This window comes from Urocampus carinirostris, chromosome 10 (assembly GCF_059441175.1).
Source record: "Urocampus carinirostris isolate Australia breed hairy pipefish chromosome 10, RoL_Ucar_1.0, whole genome shotgun sequence".
NCBI classification, from domain to species: Eukaryota; Metazoa; Chordata; class Actinopteri; order Syngnathiformes; family Syngnathidae; genus Urocampus; species Urocampus carinirostris.
The window spans coordinates 10,222,883-10,244,690 of record NC_142358.1 but is presented as its reverse complement, the minus strand read 5'-3'; the positions used below and the strand labels follow the sequence as shown (position 1 = coordinate 10,244,690).

Here is a 21,808-nt window from a genome sequence, read left to right as displayed (position 1 = left end):
GTTTTGACTGTCACGGGACATTTTTGTTACGCACCCACCACGAAAAACGAGGGCGCACTATGCTTTAAGAATTGTATTATGTCATGATCTTTTTGATTGAGTCAATCAGAATTAAGCATCTCATATGGAGGTTCGAATAATTGGTTCACCTCTTATGGACCGTATGTGCATTTGCCAGTAAAATGACCCATTAAAATAGCAGTCAGTATTCTTTTATCCAAGGGGGGCAGCAGATACACTGATAACAAAACGGACAGGGTAAAGACACAATGTGCTTATTTGTATCTTTGGCAGTAAATCAGTATGCTAATGAGGTATGCTCTGTAATCCTATTACAACTAATCTCTTCCAATCCTTTCAGTCTAGGACTGGCTACGGCTCGCACACAGCTTCCCCCCCCCCGCTTACTCTATACAGAAATCACTTTAAAAAACATCTCTGAGTCACCTGATTTTTTTTTTTTTTTTTGCAAGAATTTTTATGAAAAAAGAAAACTACAGTATCTTGTACAGTTTATTTTTCTTTTTACTGCATATGTCAATTTGCAGCGACATGACTCACATATTTTATATTCTGCCAGTCTCAGGTTCTTTTCTGCCATACATCAAAAATATGCAAATTAGTGTCATGATGACTGATTAATTTAAACTGTGCCCGCTCGTTTGGCGCCAGCCACTGCTGGCCTCCTGATTGGTTCCCTGTCCTACTTAAGCTCAGTCGTTTCCCTCGCCAGTTGTCAGTCAGTCAGCGAACGTCTGTTTCTACAAGGCAAGTATTTTGACTCTGACTCCCGTCGGTCCCGCTTTTTTCACCCGTTTTCCACCCGTCCATTCCTGATTTCCCTGTTTGTCACTGGTTACGACCTGTTTTTTTTTTACCCCGACCACGTTTTGATCTCCCGTCCCGGCTTACGACTCGTTTTTTGACCCCGACCACGTTTTGCTCTCCTGTCCCGGCTATCGACCTGTTTTTCCGTCTACGACACTACGATCTCCCACTCCGGAAGATCCACTTCCGCATTCGGAACACGATCCGATTCTGTGAGCGGCAAGCTTCCCGTGTCCAGCAAGCACCGGATCGCGGGCGCTGCCCTTCCTTTTTATCTCAATAAACTTGTGGTTAATGTTACGCATGTGTGTCCTAATTCTGTTATGGTCGTGACAGTTAGGTTAGTTATACAGTAAGACCTCGGTTATCGCGGTTAATGGGGACCAAAACCACCCGCGATAAGTGAAAATCCGCGAAGTAGCGGCGCACTTTAAAAAAAAAAAAAATGTTTTTTGATTATTATTTTTTAGACCCGGTTAATGGGGAACAAAACCACTTGCAAAAAGTGAAAATGACCCTTCAAAAAGGAAAAAAAAATAAGTTTTTTTTTGGTAATTATTTTTTAGACTCGGTTAATGGGGACCAAAACTAATAGTGAAAATCTGCGAAGTAGCGACGCCCCTTCAAAAAAAAAATAAAAAAAAATCTCATCTTATTATCTGTCCCGCTTATCCTTATTAGGGTGACGCCGCGTCCGCTGAACTCGCTCCGTCGCGCGGCCCGGGAGTGAACTACGCCGACCCGATCATAATCAAGCATAATTAAAATTCTGACAGTATGGTCACTGTCAGCAAATCACTATGTCGTGCTTTTTTATGATATGAAAAAAGTCAATTGATAGCAATTACCTACAAAAAGAACTCTTCTTCATTCAAGAAGCATATTGTGCACTAAAAAAATACTAATCTTTTTGACTGAAAGTTTGAGATATTTTTTTCCTATTTCAATATATAGTTTTCTCGTTTTCCTGTATAAAATAAATACCATCCTTATAATAAACAAAATTATCCAGCAGATTTTGAGAAATATTATCTACCTACTTTAACCCAAAAATACTTGAAGGTTGGGTGCAACGTTTGAGGTGTTCTTAAAAATGCGAATATTAAATATTTTATCTATAAAGTATAGGGTTAACAATGCCCAACTGATTTCAAAGAGCCCTCGTGTTTTTTCCCCACTGCACACATCTACTTATATCCTCCTCTTAGCAGAGCTGTTCATCGCTGTTTTTCGATGTAGCATAAAAATGTTGAAATTAAGAAAATGCCTGCTTCAAGTAAACTCTAAACACCAACCCATACCCCTAAAAAGAAGTGTTTTTGAGTGAGTCTAAGAAATGCATGTACTTGCATCATGAATGAGCTGACTGAGGGTGCAATGATAACATAAGCTAAGAAATGGCTGCAGAGAGTAATACACCGCCTTCAAAACGAGCATAACAATAAAGTCAATTTAGCTTACTTCAAGGTTAAAATTATTTTATTTTCCTAAAAAATAAAATGTATTTTTTTTTAAATAAGTAAAAGCACATTTCAAATGTTCAAATTTTTGGTTAAAAGTGACATTTTTTGCCATGTTAAAGCTGTTTATTCAGTTCCCTTCCAAAGAAGAAAAAAAATTACTTTCCCTACCAGTGAGACTTGTTTGCAAAGACACAAGTAGATTACCGTAATGAATGATATGGAAGCATGCAAGATATAAGGTTCAAAATTTCCCAGTTACATCTGGATAGTTGGCAATTATGCCTCGCACCACTTTTTGCTTGTATCACTTCAACAAATCAACACAACTTTTGTTTCTCTGTTGACTGCAGGTATGAAGGAGCTCTCCCCTCCTCCTCTGAACCTGCGGCGTCTCTATGCTGAGACTTCAGAGTTGGAGCCTGTACTGATTATAACCTCACCAGGGGCTGACCCCTCCCAGGAGCTTTTAGAACTTGCCACAGACACTGTGGGTCGGAGCCAGTACCATGAGGTAAACGACATAGATTTGAATTTTGTTGAAGTTGCGACTGACTAAAACCCCCTGCACACTTGGCACCACGCGGCTCACTTTTAGGAGGAAACGGTAAGGCGGCAATGGCGTCGAGTATCAAACATTTTTGATAACTTTTGTGCTTGGTCTCCAAATTCTTCAATTGTGCTGTGTACAGACGAAAACCGCTAACTGCCATTTTCCACAACACATGCGCTCTAAATACAAAACATTGCAATGATGTCTGAAAACAATTATGAAGCCAGGCTTAATTAAGCCTGTGGCCTAAAATCCGGTGTGAATGGTATAAAGACAAACTTGAGTTTCATTCTTTTAATTTTTAGCCTGAATCTACATAACTGGAGCTTGATATTTGATAGTCTTTTTTCATTTACAAAGCTGCCATTGCAAGCAACTTTATATGTTCATCTATTAATTTGTAGGTCTTCTTCTGTCATCAACATATTTGATTAGATTGAAATTTGCAATATAATTGAGTTTCACAGATTGAAGAGAAATAAATTCAATGACACAATAAGATTACATAGCCACTAACCTCGAAAAGCCAGAACTGAATTCGATTTACAAACCCATTTATTTTCTTTGTTGAGTGTTTTCCTGAGTGTAACTCTTCCCAGGTCTCGATGGGTCAGGGACAGGCTGACGTGGCCTTGGCAACACTCCGAGAATGTTCCCGAAACGGAGAGTGGCTTTGCTTGAAAAACCTTCATCTGGTCACAGCGTGGTTACCGCTCCTAGAAAAAGTAAGCACTCCTGTCCTGTCGCCTTTGTTCTTTTGCAATATTTGCCTTTGCACACGTTCTTTGTTTACCGATGAGTCACCTGCTGTTACCCTGCATTTCTTTATTGCTTATTTTAGGGGCCTAGGTTTTTTTTAATCTGTGTCACCGTGCTTTTCCTTGGGTTATGTTTGGTAATATGTGTTGCGGGTCAACTCTTACTAGGAGGCAATTGTGTTTGCTCCGTGAGTGGCCTTCAGCCCAGTGCATTTGCACTGGGTACAAAAAAAGAACCAATTTCTCTTACTACTGGTTTACATCCCTGATTTAATCTCGAGCTTTTTTTCAGTAACATTAACACATAAGCTTACGGTCCTTCATTCATCCTTCCCCTCCCCTTTCTTTGTTTGGCTCTTACACATCAACTGATGAAGTCTTGGTAGCCAAGCTTGAAATGAAAAACTACCGTGACAAGGAAATGACAGTTGCAGTGAGAGAATGGAAGTTAAGACGAAAGAATGATAAATGAACAAAAGGGTGGATGTGAAAGGAGCAAAATAGCAAAGAAGAGAAGAGCCTCCTAAAACATTGGCTTAGTAAAAAGGCATAAACTTCATAATTAACTTGAGCTATTAATCAACGTTTCCCTCTTCCTTATGCACTGACACTTTCTTAAATGGATTTCAGCCCATTGTGTTGCTTGTCTGGGACTTGGCTATTTGTTAGACATGTGAAGAACATTTTGTGGGCTTTAAATTCAAACCCATCGATCAGGTATATTTCTAGAGCAAAATCAAAAAGCTAAATCTATGATGAAAGTTAAAGTGTGTAAAATATTGAATGATATATACACTAGTTATGAAAGGCAATGACACAGCAAACATGTCACACCCAAATAGTACAATAAACTAGACAGGAGTTTAATGCAAAAAAAAATGTTCTCGCCTTCTTATTGGACTGCTGTACTATTTTATGTTATTGTATCTGTGAGGTCTAAATATAGTGGAAGCGAGAGCTCTTGTTGGTGATAGGAATGAGTGGAGAGGTGTTGTAAAATGATAGTGGGATGTTTAGACGTGTTCTAAGGGATGGGCAGGGCACCTGTATGATGCGGCAGGGGTAAACCAGTGAAAGCTGTTGCGCCCTTTTGTTGAACAGAAGAGTGTGTTTTGTCACCCTGACCCGTGTGACATGGCCGCTTTCTTGTGTCCTGTTTCACCTGAAGGGACGAAAGCATGACCAACTCGGGTGCCAAGGTGCTTAATTTGTTTGGGTGTTTGGGCATTTGGGTTGGCCCTGGTCCCAACAAATATTTGTGTGTGTTTTTTGCTATTTTTTCCCTTTTTTATTTCCTTTGTTTATTTTATATGTGTTTGTCTTGCTGTCGGTCACCCCTCTCAAGGGATATGACCAGGTTAGATAGATAGATAGAGAGTATCTGTGAGTGAACAGACCAAATCACCCACTTGAGTTTTGGATTTAATTAAATTGTATATATATTTTGGTCATGATATACATTTCTGCATTGAGATCAGTACAGCTGCTTTTTTGATTGTTGCTATTTAGGGATTATGGTTATTCTTCACTGTTTTATTGTAGGGATGGGCGATACCCGAAAAGTTGGTATCGATCTGATCCAAGTAAATACAAGACTGTATTGACCGATATTGATACTTTTTGCCTGGAGATTTCATGATCATAGTTGAACCTTCCCACTTTGTTAGTTTATAATTACGATAAAGACACACAAAAGGTTTTGACATTTAAATAGTTTCTTTGTATTGAATAACTACATTGTAAACTTGCAAACAGTATAAAAAATTAATGAAAATATTTCTATTTTTTATATATATATATATATATATATATATATATATATATATATATGTATATATGTATATATATATGTATATATGTATGTATATATATAATAATAATAATAATAATAATTATTATTATTATTATTATATATACATATATGTATATATATATGTATATATGTATGTATATATATATATATATATATATATATATATGTATATATGTATATATATATATATGTGTATATACATATATATATGTATATATGTATATATATGTATATATATGTATGTATATATATATATATATATATGTATATATATGTATATATATGTATGTATATATATATATATGTATGTATATATATATATATATATATGTATATATATGTATATATATGTATGTATATATATATATATATATGTGTATATATGTATATATATGTATATATATGTATGTATATATATATATATGTATATATATGTATATATATGTATATATGTATACCGTAAATTCCGAACTATAGGCCGCTACTTTCCCCCAAATGTTCAACCTTGCGGCTTATTCAGTGATGCGGCCAATTCATGTATTTTTTCTAACGCCCGCCAGCGGCACTCGAGTACAAAAGGTAAGATTTCGACCGGTGGAATATATGCGCCGAGGAAGACTGCAACTTCTTAGCTTGTGCACAAATTAAAATAGCGTAAACTTACCCTCATCATGCAAATTGCACATGACGCAGCTTTCAAGCAAAAAGCAATCGAGCAATCCGATAAAGAACGAAACAGAGCTATTGCACGTAAACTTTACTTTGCGAGCGTGTTGCTAGCGCGTTTTGGAATAAGGGAATGTGGGACGACATCTATGTGACAAAGCTTTTTTCCAATACTGAGGAAGACGACTTTGATGGCGTCAGTTATAAGGAGGAAGATGAGGATGATTTACCGTGATTTTTACAAGTACGGTATATTTTTTTTAACAGACCCGATTACTGTTTTGCGAGTGTGTTGCTAGTAGCGTGTTGCTACCTGTCACAGTCACAGTTGGGATGAAAGTTATATTATTATTATTAAAGCTTTGAAAACTTTCTTGGTGTACCTTCTTTCTTTTAATATATGTGTAACCATGTATAATATGTATTTGCAACTGTATATTTTTGTAATGTATTTATTTTAGAGACTTATTCTGATATGTTTCCCACGGGCAAATCAAAAAGAAGGGGCGAAAACAATGGGGGCTGACGGGAAGTGGAGTAAAAGTGAGACGTGCTTTTTGACGCAGCGGAAAATAGTGGATATATAATTTTCCCACCCTAACTTTTGGAAATATAGACTTTTATTCCTTGGATTACTTTCAACGGATCAAACCATCAAACCTTAAGTACCGGTATCATTTTCCGTTCATTTTGCCGGCTGTAGTTTTGGACTGTGTACTTTATATTCAGTTACAATCGCGGGACATAAAGTCGGGTTTGGGTTACTTTTGTGATTGTGTTACATGTTTTAATGTGGGCGCATGCGGCTTATATACAGGTGCGGCTTGTGTAAGTACAAAAGCGGTTATCCTCTTAAAATGTGGTGGGTGCGGCTTAGAATCAGGTGCGCTCTATAGTCCGGAATTTACGGTATGTATATATATATATATATATATATATATATATATATATATATATATATATATATATATAGGCAGTTCATGTCTTGGGAACCTCCTGCGTGGGTTCAAATCCAGCTCCAGACTTCCTGTGCGGAGTTTGTATGTTCTCCCCGTGCTTGCGTGGGTTTCCTCCGGGCACTCCGGTTTCCTCCCACATTCCAAAAACATGCATTTCAGGTGAATTGGCCGGTCCAAATTGTCCCTAGGTGTGAATGAGCAAGTGAGTTGTCTGTCTCCGTGTGCCCTGCGATTGGCTGGCAACCAGTTCAGGGTGTCCCATGCCCATTGCCCGATGATTGCTGGGATGGGCTCCATTAACCCCGTGACCCTACTGAGGATAAGCGGTGTAGCTAAGGCCAAGATAATGTAATGCGAATAAAGTGTCAATTGTCTTTCATTGGCTTGTGTTGGCACAGTGACAATGGATTTACAGGTTATTGTTTAGGAACAGTAACATGTTTACATGTTAGGTTGTAGATTGTTGCCCTCTGCAAACATTCATCCTAAAATAGCTTGAAACAGCATTAAATGTATTATTTTATTCCATTAAATTGCTCTTTAATCTACTGTGTAGTAAGACTACAAAATTAAACTCACATCAGAAGTCCATATAAATCCTTAGTGTCTACGTATTGGCTCCAAGTAGGTTGTTCACTAAACTTTTTCTAAGAACTCCGGTATCCTGATGTCCAGAAATTATTTCCAATTCATAAAATCATATCGTTGCCTTAAGGGCTAAGTCTTTGATGTTTTACAACTGAAAAAGGTTTGCTGTGTAATGCTATGAAAGCCATAATTTTTTTGTGGTAGCTTTGAGTAAGCAGCTGTCAACTAATGCCATCCGTGCTTGCACTAGCGAAAGTGCAGTTGCTTTGTTGCTAGCTATAAACACCGCATAATCAGTGTTGTTGCTGTTCCATGATTATCTTATGAGATTTACTGTGTTGAATGCTTTGGTTTAAGATTCACTACTTTTTATTGCATTATCTTGACAACTTTGGCCATTCTCCAAGCACTACCTTGTATGTATTTTTACCTATTTGTCTTGACATTCTTTCAAGTCTTAATTATGTGTTTATCCTGGAGTGCCATGTCCATTTTCGCTGCAAACAATCTTCACTACATTGTTATCAAATACAAAAAATGAACTAAAATTAACTAAATACAGTAGCTGAATGAAAACACAGACACGTAATTCCTAAATGTGTCCTACCTTCATTGCACAGGAGCTAAATGTGCTTCGTCCTAAAGAAGACTTCCGTCTCTGGTTGACATCAGAGGTTCATCCCAGATTTCCTCCCATACTGCTGCAATCCAGCCTCAAGATCGCTTACGAGGTAAACATCATACTTCAAATGCAGCAATGTCATATACGACCTGTATTGCCTTTGGCTTTTATCGTTTCATTGTTATGTGGCTCGCTTTTTGTGGCTTCTTGATTTCTGGCTTAAATCACTGCCTGAATCTTTTTTTCTCAGAGGTCATTCCAGACTTACATACAGTGTGTGTTATATAGCCGTATCATTTTTATACAGAGGTGCAGATGAATGCAGAGTGTGTTGAAGTGAGGCATAATTTATGGTGTGTATCTGATGAGGAAATTGCTCAAGGGGAAAGCTGCTTCTATAGCATAACATGCTCCTCTGTTGTTGTCTCTCCATCTTTACCTCTTAGCCACCAAACTGACATTAAGAATACATGCTAAATACAGTATTTCCCATAGAACAAGGGTCGAATACCTATGGCTCGTGAGCCATATATTGCTCTTTTCATGAGTACATCCGGTTTGGAGACAAAACTAAGCTCATGAATATTTTGTAAAATAAAATGACGTCAGGGCTCGTGCATGCGAAGCCAAGGCAGCACACAATTTGTATAGGGTCCAATATTTAAAGGGTACAATTTCAATTAAAGTTTGCAGTCTGGGTGTCACATCCACAGACCCCGATTTGCCTGTACGTCGCTGATGAATCCATTGTATGGAAGCGCATTAAAAATATATATTTATTGTTTTGAGATACTTGATGATAAAATCCTACAGAACAAATTGTACCCATAACGCCAGCAAAGCACCCAGAGCAATTTGATTGGGTGATCAGTTGGGTTGGGCAAAGCTATGGACACAGGTAAATATGTCAGTATCCTTGTTTGCAATATTTTGTGACATTCTTACAAAATAACTTGTTTTTATTATTATTTAGTACAAAATGACGGTCCAAATGAGCCTCAACAAATCTACAAGTAACTAACATTTTAAGTGCTATATTTGTATTGAAATGCGACACAGGCTCTGGCTTTATTTTAATTTTGTAATTTTTATCGAATTATCAAATGCCATCAGTGAAATAGTATGTCCTAAAGAATTTGCTTTTGTCCGTAGAGCGGGTTTGGCAGTTTTGTTGAAATGTGTCTTCAAATATGTGGTATGCCTCTTCTCCCAAAAAGATTAATCAAAATATTTTTGCTATTATGCCTCTAATTGTCTAAAGGTTCCCGACCCCTGCCATAGAATTTTGTGGACAGCCAAGGAGTAAAATTGTGTACATTTTCAAATTCTAACGAATCAAACTGGTGCATTTTTAGAGCAAAATCAAAAAGCTTGATCTATGATGAATGTATGTCCTTGTAAACTATTAAATCATAAATATATCATATATGAAAGGCAGTGACATAGCGGACAAATCATACCCACAAACCATGGTAAACAAGACTGGAGTTTCATGCAAATAAAAATCTGATCGTCATATAATTACACAAAAAAAACCCTTAAAAACAGACCAAATCACCGCTATGAGTTTTAAGTTTAATTAAAAGTAATACTCATATCGAAGATTTGTTAAATTACAACAATAAATATCAGTACAGCTCCTTCTGTGATTGCTGCTATGAGTAGATGCCGGATGCCTTCTTCGGTGGTTTAAAGAGGTTATTGTAACAGGCAACTTATGAACTTCAGTTAGGGCCCATGTCCACAAGGGCATTTCCGTGCTCAAAAGGGAACTTTTCTATTGCTTTCAATTGCAGTGCCCCATTTTTACACTCTGTTGAAAACGCCGGTAGTACGACAATGCGCTCCACGGGTTTTATGCACGGAACAATCAGCGCTAGACCGTTTTTACTGATAACCGACAGTTGAAAACTGTTCAACTTAGGGAAAACGCGATGCTTGTCAATGTCACACTTTACCCAGCCATCTATCCACAGTGCATGCGGGGCGGTACAAACACCTCGAAGTGTGTCAGTGAGAGTGCGTGCTTGAGCGCGCGTAGGGGGGCTGACTGCCCATATTCTTTCTGACTGACAGAGATATGTAGCAATAATACACAACAAATAATTTGCAATAATTTAAATGAAAAATAAAAAGTTATTTTATTAACTCCACTTTTAAATATATTTACAAATATTATATTTTTTAAACAATACAAGCTAGCTAGGACCAGTTAAAACCTGGTAGCCCGCCATCACATAATATCATAGGCGCGGCAGCCTTTCCAGCAGTTATTTTGCACTTTTTGTGATTTATTGTTTTAAGTGTCTGCTTCTATCTTCGGTGTTTTTCGTCCCGTTTGACAACTAAACTTTGGATTACTTTCTATCCTTTCGTTATGGGTGTTAACGCACAAAAATCCGTTTATTTGAGTAATCAAGCTAAGGCTAAGCGGCTAGCGGTGTTATAAGTCTTTGTTACCGTCTGTGATCATTGTATATGTGAACTGTCTACAAAATAAGACCGACAAACTGGCTTTGCTGGTGAAAAACATCAAAGCGTACAGGGAGTGCAGTTTGCTGTGTTTTACGTAAACGTGGCTCACGTTTAGCATCCCGGACGCTAACGAGGAGCTACCCGGAGCTACCCGGCTTCAGCGCTGTTAGAGACACAAAAGCTTGCGGGAAGCGGAGAGGATATCTATCTATCTAATCTTCCTATGTATGGAAAACAAAGAAATACCGCAAAAGTACAATTCTTTTTATGTGAATAAATGTATTTGGCACATCAGTAATCTTATTTTTACTGCCTTTTTTTTTAATTAATCTTAAATGAAATTGGATTATAAGTATTAATTAATCCAGCCATAGTTTGCTAATATGTCGTTTAAATTTACAAATCTGATATAAGAATAAATGAAATTCTTACTTTATTGTTTTGTTATTCGTATGGCACAGCTCCGTCCACCAGAGGAAGCCTAACCGGTTTGTAATTGTGACAGGTGTGTCCAATCACCCCGCACATGTCCCTAATTTTTCGGACCCTCCGTAAGGACATTTGGACAGCACCCAGTGTCGGGTTATTTTTGTTTTCCACCATCACCTTTTTCCAGTACATCCTGCTTTCTGAGGTTTGATTTGTGTTGATGGATCAGACAGTTTTATTGTTGTATTTGAGCATTTGTATGTTTTTTCATTGATGATTTTGTTTTTGAATCCCATCTATTTTGGGCCCCTTGCAATGCTTCCTGCCTCCTGCATTTGGGTCTACCGCAGATCATAACATAATCATCCAACCCTGGGTGCTATCCACACTTTCCTTTTAAATGGTCAAGCTAATTAGGGACAGGTGTTGGTTGATTGGACACACCTGTCACACTTACAAATTGATTTAGTGCCCTCTGGTGGCCGCAGGTGCGCCAGACCCCAACAGTAATATTGAAATGTGTTATTGCATAGATCGTTTTCAGCTATAACCTCTATTATTTTAGTCTTTTATATTCTTTTACTTATTTAGTCATGGTTAATACTTTTTATTTTCTGTTTCTTCTTTCTTGCTTCTTTCTCTTGACATCTCGTTGTATCCATTCTTTTTGTCGTTCCAGTCTCTACAGAGTTCTAAGAGGTGTTCTGAATTCATGTTAAAATGGAAGGCCTGGGAGGCTGCAGTCTGCATGGTCACAGTTTAACATTCTCAATCTTGTGTCCAATTCTTTACCATAACTGTGCATAGGATCCCCCTGGCTTGAAGAGGAACTTGTTGAGGACCTATGAATCATGGACTCCAGAACAGATCAGTAAAGGTCTTATGATCTCTTCTCATCATTTTAATTTTTGAATCTCGTTGTTTAAATATTTTTATGTATTGTATTTTACTAAATTCACTGGCAATTATTGGGGAAGTCGACCCAAATTTTTTCTAACAATGTTTTGCCACCATCCCACTGAGGTTTCGATTTTCCGTCTCTCAAACATCGAATACCATACCTCAACCTGTATGTTTTTGCCGTACAAAGTACGTTTATTATGCATTTTAAGACGTGTCTGACGTACAAGAAAATCTGTACAGAAAAATGCAAATTTGTCAATTATGGGTACCATCCGGAATACACAGACTATCACAAAACGGCAAATCAATCAAGTCAAACGAGTTTGCCGCAGTAGCCTCTATCTCGGTATCCTTTGTTTCGTTGCAAACGAAGCGAGCATTTCTATGCTACCTGTGCGCATGCGTCTGCTGCCTGGGGATTTCCCATCATGCATCATTCAACATAGGATTTCATGCTGTAGTTGTGTAGTGAAATGAAGTCGGTCTCTTATTAGAGAACCGGCTTATTCGGCTCAACTCATTAAAAAGAGCCGGCTCTCAATCGGCTCACTTGCTTTGATGCATTATATTACGAATTATTATGATGTTGTATAAATAAGTTAAGAAAAAAGGAAGTATAGAAGAAGAAAATGAAAAAAGACAGGTTTGTGGTTATCCATTTGATCAGTATATTACCAACAATAATTTTATGCAGAAAATGAATTAATAACTTGTATAAGAAAATATATTATTCTACTTAATTATATTTGCATGTATTTTTTCTTCTACGGTGAACGTCCAAGCTACTTAATTTTTGAACTTTTTTTTTATAATAAACCTCATTTATGTCGAGCAACTCAGTATCTCAAAACAAAATGTTAATTAACAATATATATGATATAACAAAACACATATACAATATAACATGTTAAACTACATAAATAAACACGTTTGAAAAAAAAATATGGTGTAATATTATTTTGTATTTTGTAAGGGAAAATACGACAGCTTGTAAGGGCATGGAGCCGTGGAGGTTGACAGGTATGGAATACTGATTTTTTTTGTCTTGCTCAGGTGGGATTCTGGCCCGGGCCCAGTCTCTCTTCTGCCTAGCTTGGTTCCATGCTGTCTGCCAAGAGAGACGGAACTACATTCCACAGGTCACATATATACAATTACACACAATCCTGTACATGCACTATATGTAAACTAGGAATAAAATTACAGTAGTTTGGAAACACAAATGGATATTTTTAGTTTTTTTTCCAGACTCCCACATAATGCATTCCCACAAGTGAGGCAGTTGACAATCGATATGTGCTTAGTAATTCTCATTAGTAATTTTCATCATTATGCTTTCTACCAGATTAGATGGAGGGGTCTATTGTCATAAATTAATATCAGTAGCTGCAATCTTCAAAATTAATTTTGATTTGTTCTTGATCTTGATTGTTCCCAAATGGGTTATCAATGTTTTATATGGAGAGTCATCTTTGCTTTCATCTCAAAAAACAATTAATCCCAAATTCATATTGGGGGCAATAATAGTTATTTTCATCATTCTGATAAAAGATGAATGTAGTGTGTCCCACAAAAATGTATTCACATTTAAGCAGCTGATAACACACTTATTTGTTCTTTCTTTATAGACTTAACTCTAAAGTTGACATGAACTAACGACCTAAGTTCCTTTTCACAAACTAAATTACGTTTCTTCTCATTTTTTCTTACCCTTAAAATATAAATATCAGAAAAAAAGGACATTGATATAAAATCATTATTTATTATGAATATTATATAATTCTAATATACTGTAATACCCTAATTCTGTCATGATGACTGATTACTTTCACATGTGCCCGTTCGTTTGGCGCCAGCTGCTGCTAGATTCCTGATTGGTTCCCCGTCCTACTTAAGCTCTTTTCACTCGCCTATTGTCAGTCCGTCAGGGAACCTCTGTTTTCACAAGGCAAGCATTTTTTGACTCTGACTCCCGTCGGTCCCATTTTTCACCCTTTTTCCACCCGTCCATTCCTGATTTTCCCATTTGTCTCCTGCTACGACCCATTTTTTGACCCCAACCATGTTTTGATCTCCTGTTTTTCTGTCTACTACGCTACGATCCCCTGCTCCGGAAGATCCACTTCCGCATTCGGAACACGTTCCGATTCTGTGAGCGGCTTGCTTCCTGCATCTAGCGAGCACCGGATCGCGGGCGCTGCCTTTACTCTATATCTCAATAAACTTAATGTTACGCATCCGGGTTCTTCTTTCGTTCTGGTCGTGACAAATTCTAAATCCACATAGATAAACAATGCAAAACAGAGCTCAATCAAGAGATCCAAATACCATCAGTACCAATTAACCAAATACTAACTGTAGTAATGATGATAATAATAATAATAATAATAGTTAATAATACTAGTAGTAGATTTAACAATAAATAAAAATAATTACAAATCAATGATTTAAGTTCCATTGTAATATGCCTATGCCACTCATATCTCTAGCGTATTTAGTAAATAAAACCTTTGTAAATAAATCATTTCTATTTAGTTCAGTTTGTATTTTATTTCAGAATACCAGATACAACATCAAAAATGATAACAATTATACATGGTGATAATGTATTTTTTGCAGTGTAATATTTAACTTTTGTTTATTCATTCAATTTTTAGGGTTGGACAAAGTTCTACGAGTTTTCCTTATCGGACCTGCGTGCTGGCTTTGAGATTATCGACAGGCTTTTTGAAGGTATTTACTTCTCTAATCAAACAAGTTTGTGGCATGTTTTTTTGTCTGTCCTTCTAAACCAGGGCTCGGCAACCTATGACACTGCTGGCACGCGAGGGGTTAACCAGTGGCACGCAAGCGCACGGCAAAATAATACAAATAATAATGTTTTTTGTTTAAAGCGCATTTTTTCCTGAAATTTAGACATTTTCAGTTGCGCCCCGTGTTAACGGTCGCGTAACCTCCTTTTCTGTTTCGTGTGTCAATGCGTGTCTGCGCTGTGCCTCGCAGAGGAGAACGCCGTGTTTTAACGCAGCCAACAAAACACACGCCCGCGATAAATGAACGAATCATGATGCCTCCTCCAACGAAAATATCTCGTTCTTTCCAGCCAGCATGGACAGACAAATGAGGCTTTGTGCCAAAAATGACCGCCTTTCCACTTGTTATTCACGTTCATTTTTTTGTTGATTGATGAACAAGAATAGTGGAAGATAAATTGGTCAGTTATACCAGTGTTTTTCAACCAGTGTTTTTCAACCAGTGTTCCGGGGCACACTAGTGTGCCGTGAGACCTTGTCTAGTGTGCTGCTGGAATTTCCCAATTTTATCTTTCCAAAAAATCCATTATTATTAATATTATTATTATTATTCAGTATTTTTGCAATTTTCAGACGAGGAACTGTAATAGTCATCCATATCAGTAGGTGGCAGTAGATTTTTATATACTTTTTATGTATTAATTATCTGCTCTTGGGGTAGCACAGTACATTTAATAACTTAACTTGTTAAACAAAGTGGTTTAAGATTGCACTGTAAAAAATAAAAACATAAAGCACATCATTGTTTTTTAATGTAGGTATTATTTTCTTCGTCGTATATACTAATTATCTGCTTATGCGGTAGTTCAGTGAAATATTTGACATAACTTCATTTTCAAACATTTTTGACAGACGGTGTGCCTCAGAACTTTTTTATAAATAAAAGTGAACCTTGGTTCAAAAAGGGTTGAAAAACCCCGAGTTATACGTTTAAAATATCTATCCATGTTGTATATTTGGACTGGTGTAAAATGACAGCTCTGTTGGACATTAAAGAAATATCGTGTGAGTCATTGATCTTGGTGTGGCACACTGATTTACAAGGAAATTTGAAAGTGGCACTCCACACCAAATAGGTTGCTGAGCCCTGTTCTAAACGCTCGCATGCTTAATCTCTGTCTGCCCTTGATATGCTTTTTGATGCTATCTGTTATCTTTTAGGGGGTAAACCTTTTCAGTGGGAGTTTGTCCATGGCCTGTTGGAGAACGCCATCTACGGCGGGCGCATCGACAACCCATCTGACCTACGCATCTTGCGCTCGTACTTGGAGCAATTCTTCTCCGCACGGCACTTCTCCTCCCTCTCAGCCGGACTGGGAAAGAGCAAAGGGGCACGATTCCTACCGTCTCAAATCAGCCTTCCAAATTCCTGCTCCATCTTGGTAGGTCAACGGGGATTATACAACAAATAATTTGCTAGCATATGTTTCAATTCGCAGTTGCAAAAATGGAACTCACTTTATTGCCTTTTAGCAGTCCAAATTTAAGAGAAATATTCAAAGGTGCACTTGCCTCTTTCCTTAAAGAATCAAATGCTAGAATTTTCTGTTTCCTAAATCAAACCTGCTGCATTGGGAAAGTGAGAAGTAATTAAAGAAAAAAAGAAGTACAGATTGTTGCTGGATGCAACCAGAACGTATCACTCACACACATTTTCATGGGGATTTTGTAATTTGATTTTGTTTTAGTCACACAAAGGTTAATAGGGGTATGGTAAGTAAAGAAAATCGATATGGAAAACTGTGCTGTAGTGTGCATTTTGCAAATAGTCAGAGTTAGAGCTAAGCTTGTGAAAACTTTGTTATTGTTTACATAGTGTTAACTGGGATTTTAGGTCAACAACACTTAAAATCAAGGGCACTCTTACACAAATCGGCAACCCGCGGCTCAGGAGCCGTGTGCGACTCTTGAGAGCTGCCATTGGCTTTCTATCGCTTTTCCGAATGTGTTTACCACCATATATTCTGGACTATAAGTCGCTCCGTAGTATAAGTCGCACGAGCCAAAAAATGCTTAATCAAGAAGGAAGAAACACAAGTCGCAAACATGTCATGTTCAATCTGTTGAATTTGTACATACTATTTTGCTTGTACAGACTTGCGTGTTTGTGTGTGTGTGTGTTTTCAGGACTACCGCGGGATTGTGGAGAATCTCCCGGAGGATGATAAGCCAGCATTCTTTGGTCTGCCAGCGAACATTGAAAGGGCCTCCCAGAGAATTATCAGCTCCCAGGTAAACAACAAACACCCATAATTTCCTCACACAGCCTGATTAATAAATTTTCTGCAGCAGTGAAACAATGTCCTTCTTTCCTTCCCTCCTACCTTCCTTTATCCGTCCTTGCTTCCTTCCTTCCCTTCATCCTTCATCCTTTTTTCCTTCCCCTAACCCCTTTTTTTCCTTTCTCCCTTCCTTCCTTGCTTCCTTCCTTTGTTCCTACCAACCAGCTGTCTTTCCTTCTTACCACCCAGCTGTCTTTCCTTCCTTCCCTCTTTTCTGCCATCCAGCTGTCTTTCCTTTCTCACCTTCTTTCTGCCATCCATCTGTCTTTCCTTCCTTCCATTCTTTCTGCCATCCAGCTGTCTTTCCTTCCCTCCCTTCTTTCTGCCATCCATCTGTCTCTCATTCCTTCCCTTCTTTCTGCCATCCATTGGTCTTTCTTTCCTACCAACCAGCTGTCTTTCCTTCCTTCCTTGTTTCATTCGTTGCTTCCTTCTTTGCTTTCCCTCCTTGCTTCCCACAAACCAGCTGTCTTTCCTTCTTACCGCCCAGCTGTCTTTCCTTCCTTCCCTCTTTTCTGCCATCCAGCTGTCTTTCCTTTCTCCCCTTCTTTCTGCCATCCATCTGTCTCTCCTTCCTTCCATTCTTTCTGCCATCCATCTGTCTTTCCTTCCCTTCTTTCTGCCATCCATTCGTCGTTCCTTCCTACCAACAGCTGTCTTTTCTTTCTTTCCTCCTTCCTTCATTCCTTCAATCCTTCCTTCCTTGATTCCTTCCTTCTTACCACCCAGCTGTCTTTCCTTCCTTCCCTATTTTCTGCCATCCAGCTGTCTTTCCTTCCCTCCCTTCTTTCTGCCATCCATCTCTCATTCCTTCCCTTCTTTCTGCCATCAATTGGTCTTTCTTTCCTACCAACCAGCTGTCTTTCCTTCCTTCCTTGCTTCCTTCCTTGCTTCCCTCCTTGCTTCCCACAAACCAGCTGTCTTTCCTTCTTACCACCCAGCTGTCTTTCCTTCCTTCCCTCTTTTCTGCCATCCAGCTGTCTTTCCTTCCCTCCCTTCTTTCTGCCATCTATCTGTATCTCCTTCCTTCCCTTCTTTCTGACATCCATTGGTCTTTCCTTCCTACCTACCAGCTGTCTTTCTTTCCTTGCTTCCTTCCTTGCTTCCTTCCTTGCTTCCTCCCAACCAACTGTCTTTCTTTCTTACCACCCAGCTGTCTTTTCTTCCTTCCCTCTTTTGTGCCACCCAGCTGTCTTACCTTCCTTCTCTTCTTTCTACCATACATTTATCGTTCCTTTCGACCACCCTTTTCCTTCTATCTATCTTTACTTTCTTTCTACCGTTCTTGCTTTTTACATTCCTTCCTTTCCCCTTTCCTTCCCTCAAAAAAACAACTTTGCCGCGATAAGGTTCCGTCTAAGGGGCGCCAAATAATACACACTGGTTATTTTAGTACTTGGGATGAAATAACATCATAATCATATTTTTTTATTTCTAACATAAAGTGAGTACAGATCAAAATGGGGAAATAGTAAGATAACAAAATAATAATATTTACAATTAAAATATTCTTTATTTACATGTATGACAAATCTCAAACTAAGGATCTCATCGAGATTAACCAAGAGTAACGGCATCATTGGAGTGACTTTAATCTAGATTGGAAAAAAGCATGTCCAGCACTATTTTATTCATTATTCATTGAAATCTGTTAAACAAAACATAGAAGTATGTTGGTTGTTGGGAATACTCTCTATTTATGGCCACAGACATTTGAGAAGAGAATCAGTGGGTTATTATGTGAGGAGCTTTTATTCCTGTGGCAGGAAGGAGAATCAACATTTTGGGGACAACTGAAGGATGCAGCATAAACACAAATGATTACATGCACATTCAGCCGGAAACAAACACAGGTACACTTACACACTTAATCACTCGATTAAGGAAGATAAAGCAGTTTGTTCAGGGTGTTTGCCTGGACCTAATGAAAGCCATTCATCACTAACTCTTGTCTCTTCATGTACACCTTCGCATTATTGTCTTAATATATTCAACATGGAAGCACAGCAGCTTCCTCTTGCATCCTTTAACCCCGTGGTGAGAAAAATGTGGCCCGTGGGCCGGATTAGGCCTGCCAGGGGATCGATTCCGTCTGGCGAGACTATGCTGAGGGCAGTGCAACATAAAAGTGGTGAGGTGCAGATTGAAATATGTCAACTTGATGTTGCCAAGGCCAGCCACCACTTGCAAAGACGTTGTAGTTGTGTTTCTCTCTCTCTCTCTTTCTCTTTCTTTCTCTTTCTCTTTCTCTTTCTCTCACTCTCTCACTCTCTCTCTCTTTCTCTTTCTCTCTCTCTCCTTTTTGCTCTCTTGTTTTAATGTCTCTTTCTCTGTTTGTCACCTTCTTCCTTTCTCCTTTTCCCCTCTTTCTCTCCTTTTCTTGTCTTTTTCATTATCCTTTTTATTTCTTTCTCTGTCTCTCATTCTATCTCTCTCTCTCGCTCTCTCTCTGTCTCTCTTATATTTCTCGTTCTCTCTTTTTCTCTTTACTTTCTCTTTTTGTCTTTATTTATTTTTTATTTTTTTCCTTCTTTATTTCTCCCTCTGTTTCTTTCTCTCTCCTTTCCCTATTTCTTTCTTTCTCTTTCTCATATTTCCTTCTCTCTTCTTCTCTTTACCTGTAATCCACTAGTGCAGCCCCCCCAAAAAATGATTTTTCTACCGTGTGGGCCCCCAAGCTAAAACGATTTTGACACGCCTGCTCTAACCCTAAAACTATGTTCCTCTGTTATTTTTCGTTTTGGTTCTTGTTTTGGTTTTGCTAAAAAAAAATATGCGCTATACCAGCAGTCTTTAACCCTTTGGAACTGAGAGCTACTTTTTGTTACCAAATAGCGCAAAGCTTAAATACTGAAAACTTTTTCTAATTATCAACAACATGCAAGACACAATCATGAGTTAGAACCAATTTTTTTTAAACATTTTATAAAAAACATTAAAAGCTGACATTGCATTAATGTTGGCCGTCGGTTCTCTCAGCTCAAGAAGTCTCTTGAGGATTTCTGAATGATCCAATGTTGACTTAAATGACTAACAATGACAGAATGGACCTGTGTTATTTAGGCTCCTTTTAAATGCACCTGTTCTGTGTTGGGCTCAATGGTCTATGAAATTAGACACTATCGTTATGAAGACCAAATAACAAGGCCAGTTGTGGAAAAGTTCCAAGCAGGAATGGGATACAATAGAATTTCGCAACATTTACACATCTCCCGAGCACTGTGCAAGCGATAATATCAAAATGGAGCGAGCATACAACCACGTCAAACCAACCAATACCTGGCTGTCATACTGAACCTTCGGCCCAAACAAGGAAATACATATTCAGAAAAGCAACCAAGAGGGTCATGATCATATTCGATGTCCTAGAGGCATACACAGCTGAAGTGAGACAATCTGTGCGTAGGACAACTATAAGTCACACTCTCCATATAGCTGCCCTTAATGGAAGAGTGTCAAGAAGAAAGCAATTTCTGAAAGAATGCCATACAAAGGCCTGTGAAACCACATGGGAAACAAGAGTAACATGTGGGACAGGGTGTCCTGGCAAGAATAGATCAAAATTGAACTTTTTTAGCCTGAATGCAAAGCGTTACGATTGGCTTAAGTGTAACACTGCAGATCCTACTTTAAAACACCATCCCCACAGTCAGACGAGGTGGTAGCAGCATGCACTGAAGTTGTTTTTTTTTTTTTAGCAGGGACTGAAGATTGTTGATGGAAAGGTGACTAAAAATAACTGAACTGGTTGCCTCGTTGCACTTTATAACTATTAGTCACCATTTTCTCCACCCTTCTTACTTAGTGAATAATGATGACCAAGATAGACAAGATTCCACTTTAACATTGGCCTATGCTCCTAATAAGTTTTTATGGTACTTTTTAAAGACGTTTAATGTTAACATTGGGTCATTTATTGTTTTTGGGTTATTTATAAGTATTTATACTCTATATTTATTCTGTGGATTTTGTATTTTCGTTAAACTATTCGATGGCTGGTTGCTCCAAACAAAGTTTAGTTGGTCTTCTTGACAATGCCAATATGTATTCTGATTATGAATCTGGACTAGAAAATTAAAATACATTCTAAAAAAAGGCAGTATTGTCGAGTCAATTGTGTCCCACAATAGATTTACAGGATTTTTGTTTTGAGGAACAGTAACATGTTTACATTTTGTTTTCAGCTTGTTGACGTCTTTTTTTCTTGTGTTTATGTCAATTTGTGGTTGCAAACCACTTTACCACTCAAAAGACACCTGGGATTTTCCTTTTCTGAAAACAGGAAGTGCTCCTGTTTTCCTGTGTCATTTTTAGCTTCTGGTTGGGAGATAGGTGCATAGATTTGGCCCTGTGTCCTGCCTGGCAGGCAAGATGCAGCAGCAGGCCAGTTCGAGTGCCTGTCACGACTCAGCCATAAACTTAGAGAATGGCCAAGGGCGAGAGAGAGAGAAGAGCTATGCTATCGACAGACATAGAGAAGAAGTGGTTTTAAAGAAACCAGTGGGTCAGTTAAGTATCAATAGTATTGATCCGATCCAAGTACTTGTGTATTATCGATGATATTGATATTTGGATCGATCTGCCGACCCTTATTGCTGTCCACTGCTTTATATGGCTTTTAAACTTTCTTACATGAGTTCTAAATTTAACAACATTTAA

General features: G+C 38.1%; 1 protein-coding gene across 1 annotated transcript in view; it reads left to right on the top strand.

Moving 5' to 3' along the window:
* The window catches only part of dync2h1 (dynein cytoplasmic 2 heavy chain 1), a 166,120-nt gene that overhangs the window by 126,587 nt on the left and 17,725 nt on the right, over nucleotides 1-21,808 (top strand). The window contains exons 81-88 of the mRNA XM_088345324.1: nucleotides 2,642-2,802; nucleotides 3,441-3,566; nucleotides 8,246-8,356; nucleotides 11,959-12,028; nucleotides 13,108-13,193; nucleotides 14,712-14,787; nucleotides 16,029-16,249; nucleotides 16,995-17,099. Of these exons, the coding sequence (XP_088201450.1) occupies nucleotides 2,642-2,802; nucleotides 3,441-3,566; nucleotides 8,246-8,356; nucleotides 11,959-12,028; nucleotides 13,108-13,193; nucleotides 14,712-14,787; nucleotides 16,029-16,249; nucleotides 16,995-17,099 (956 nt within the window). The remainder of the gene's footprint in view (nucleotides 1-2,641; nucleotides 2,803-3,440; nucleotides 3,567-8,245; nucleotides 8,357-11,958; nucleotides 12,029-13,107; nucleotides 13,194-14,711; nucleotides 14,788-16,028; nucleotides 16,250-16,994; nucleotides 17,100-21,808) is intronic.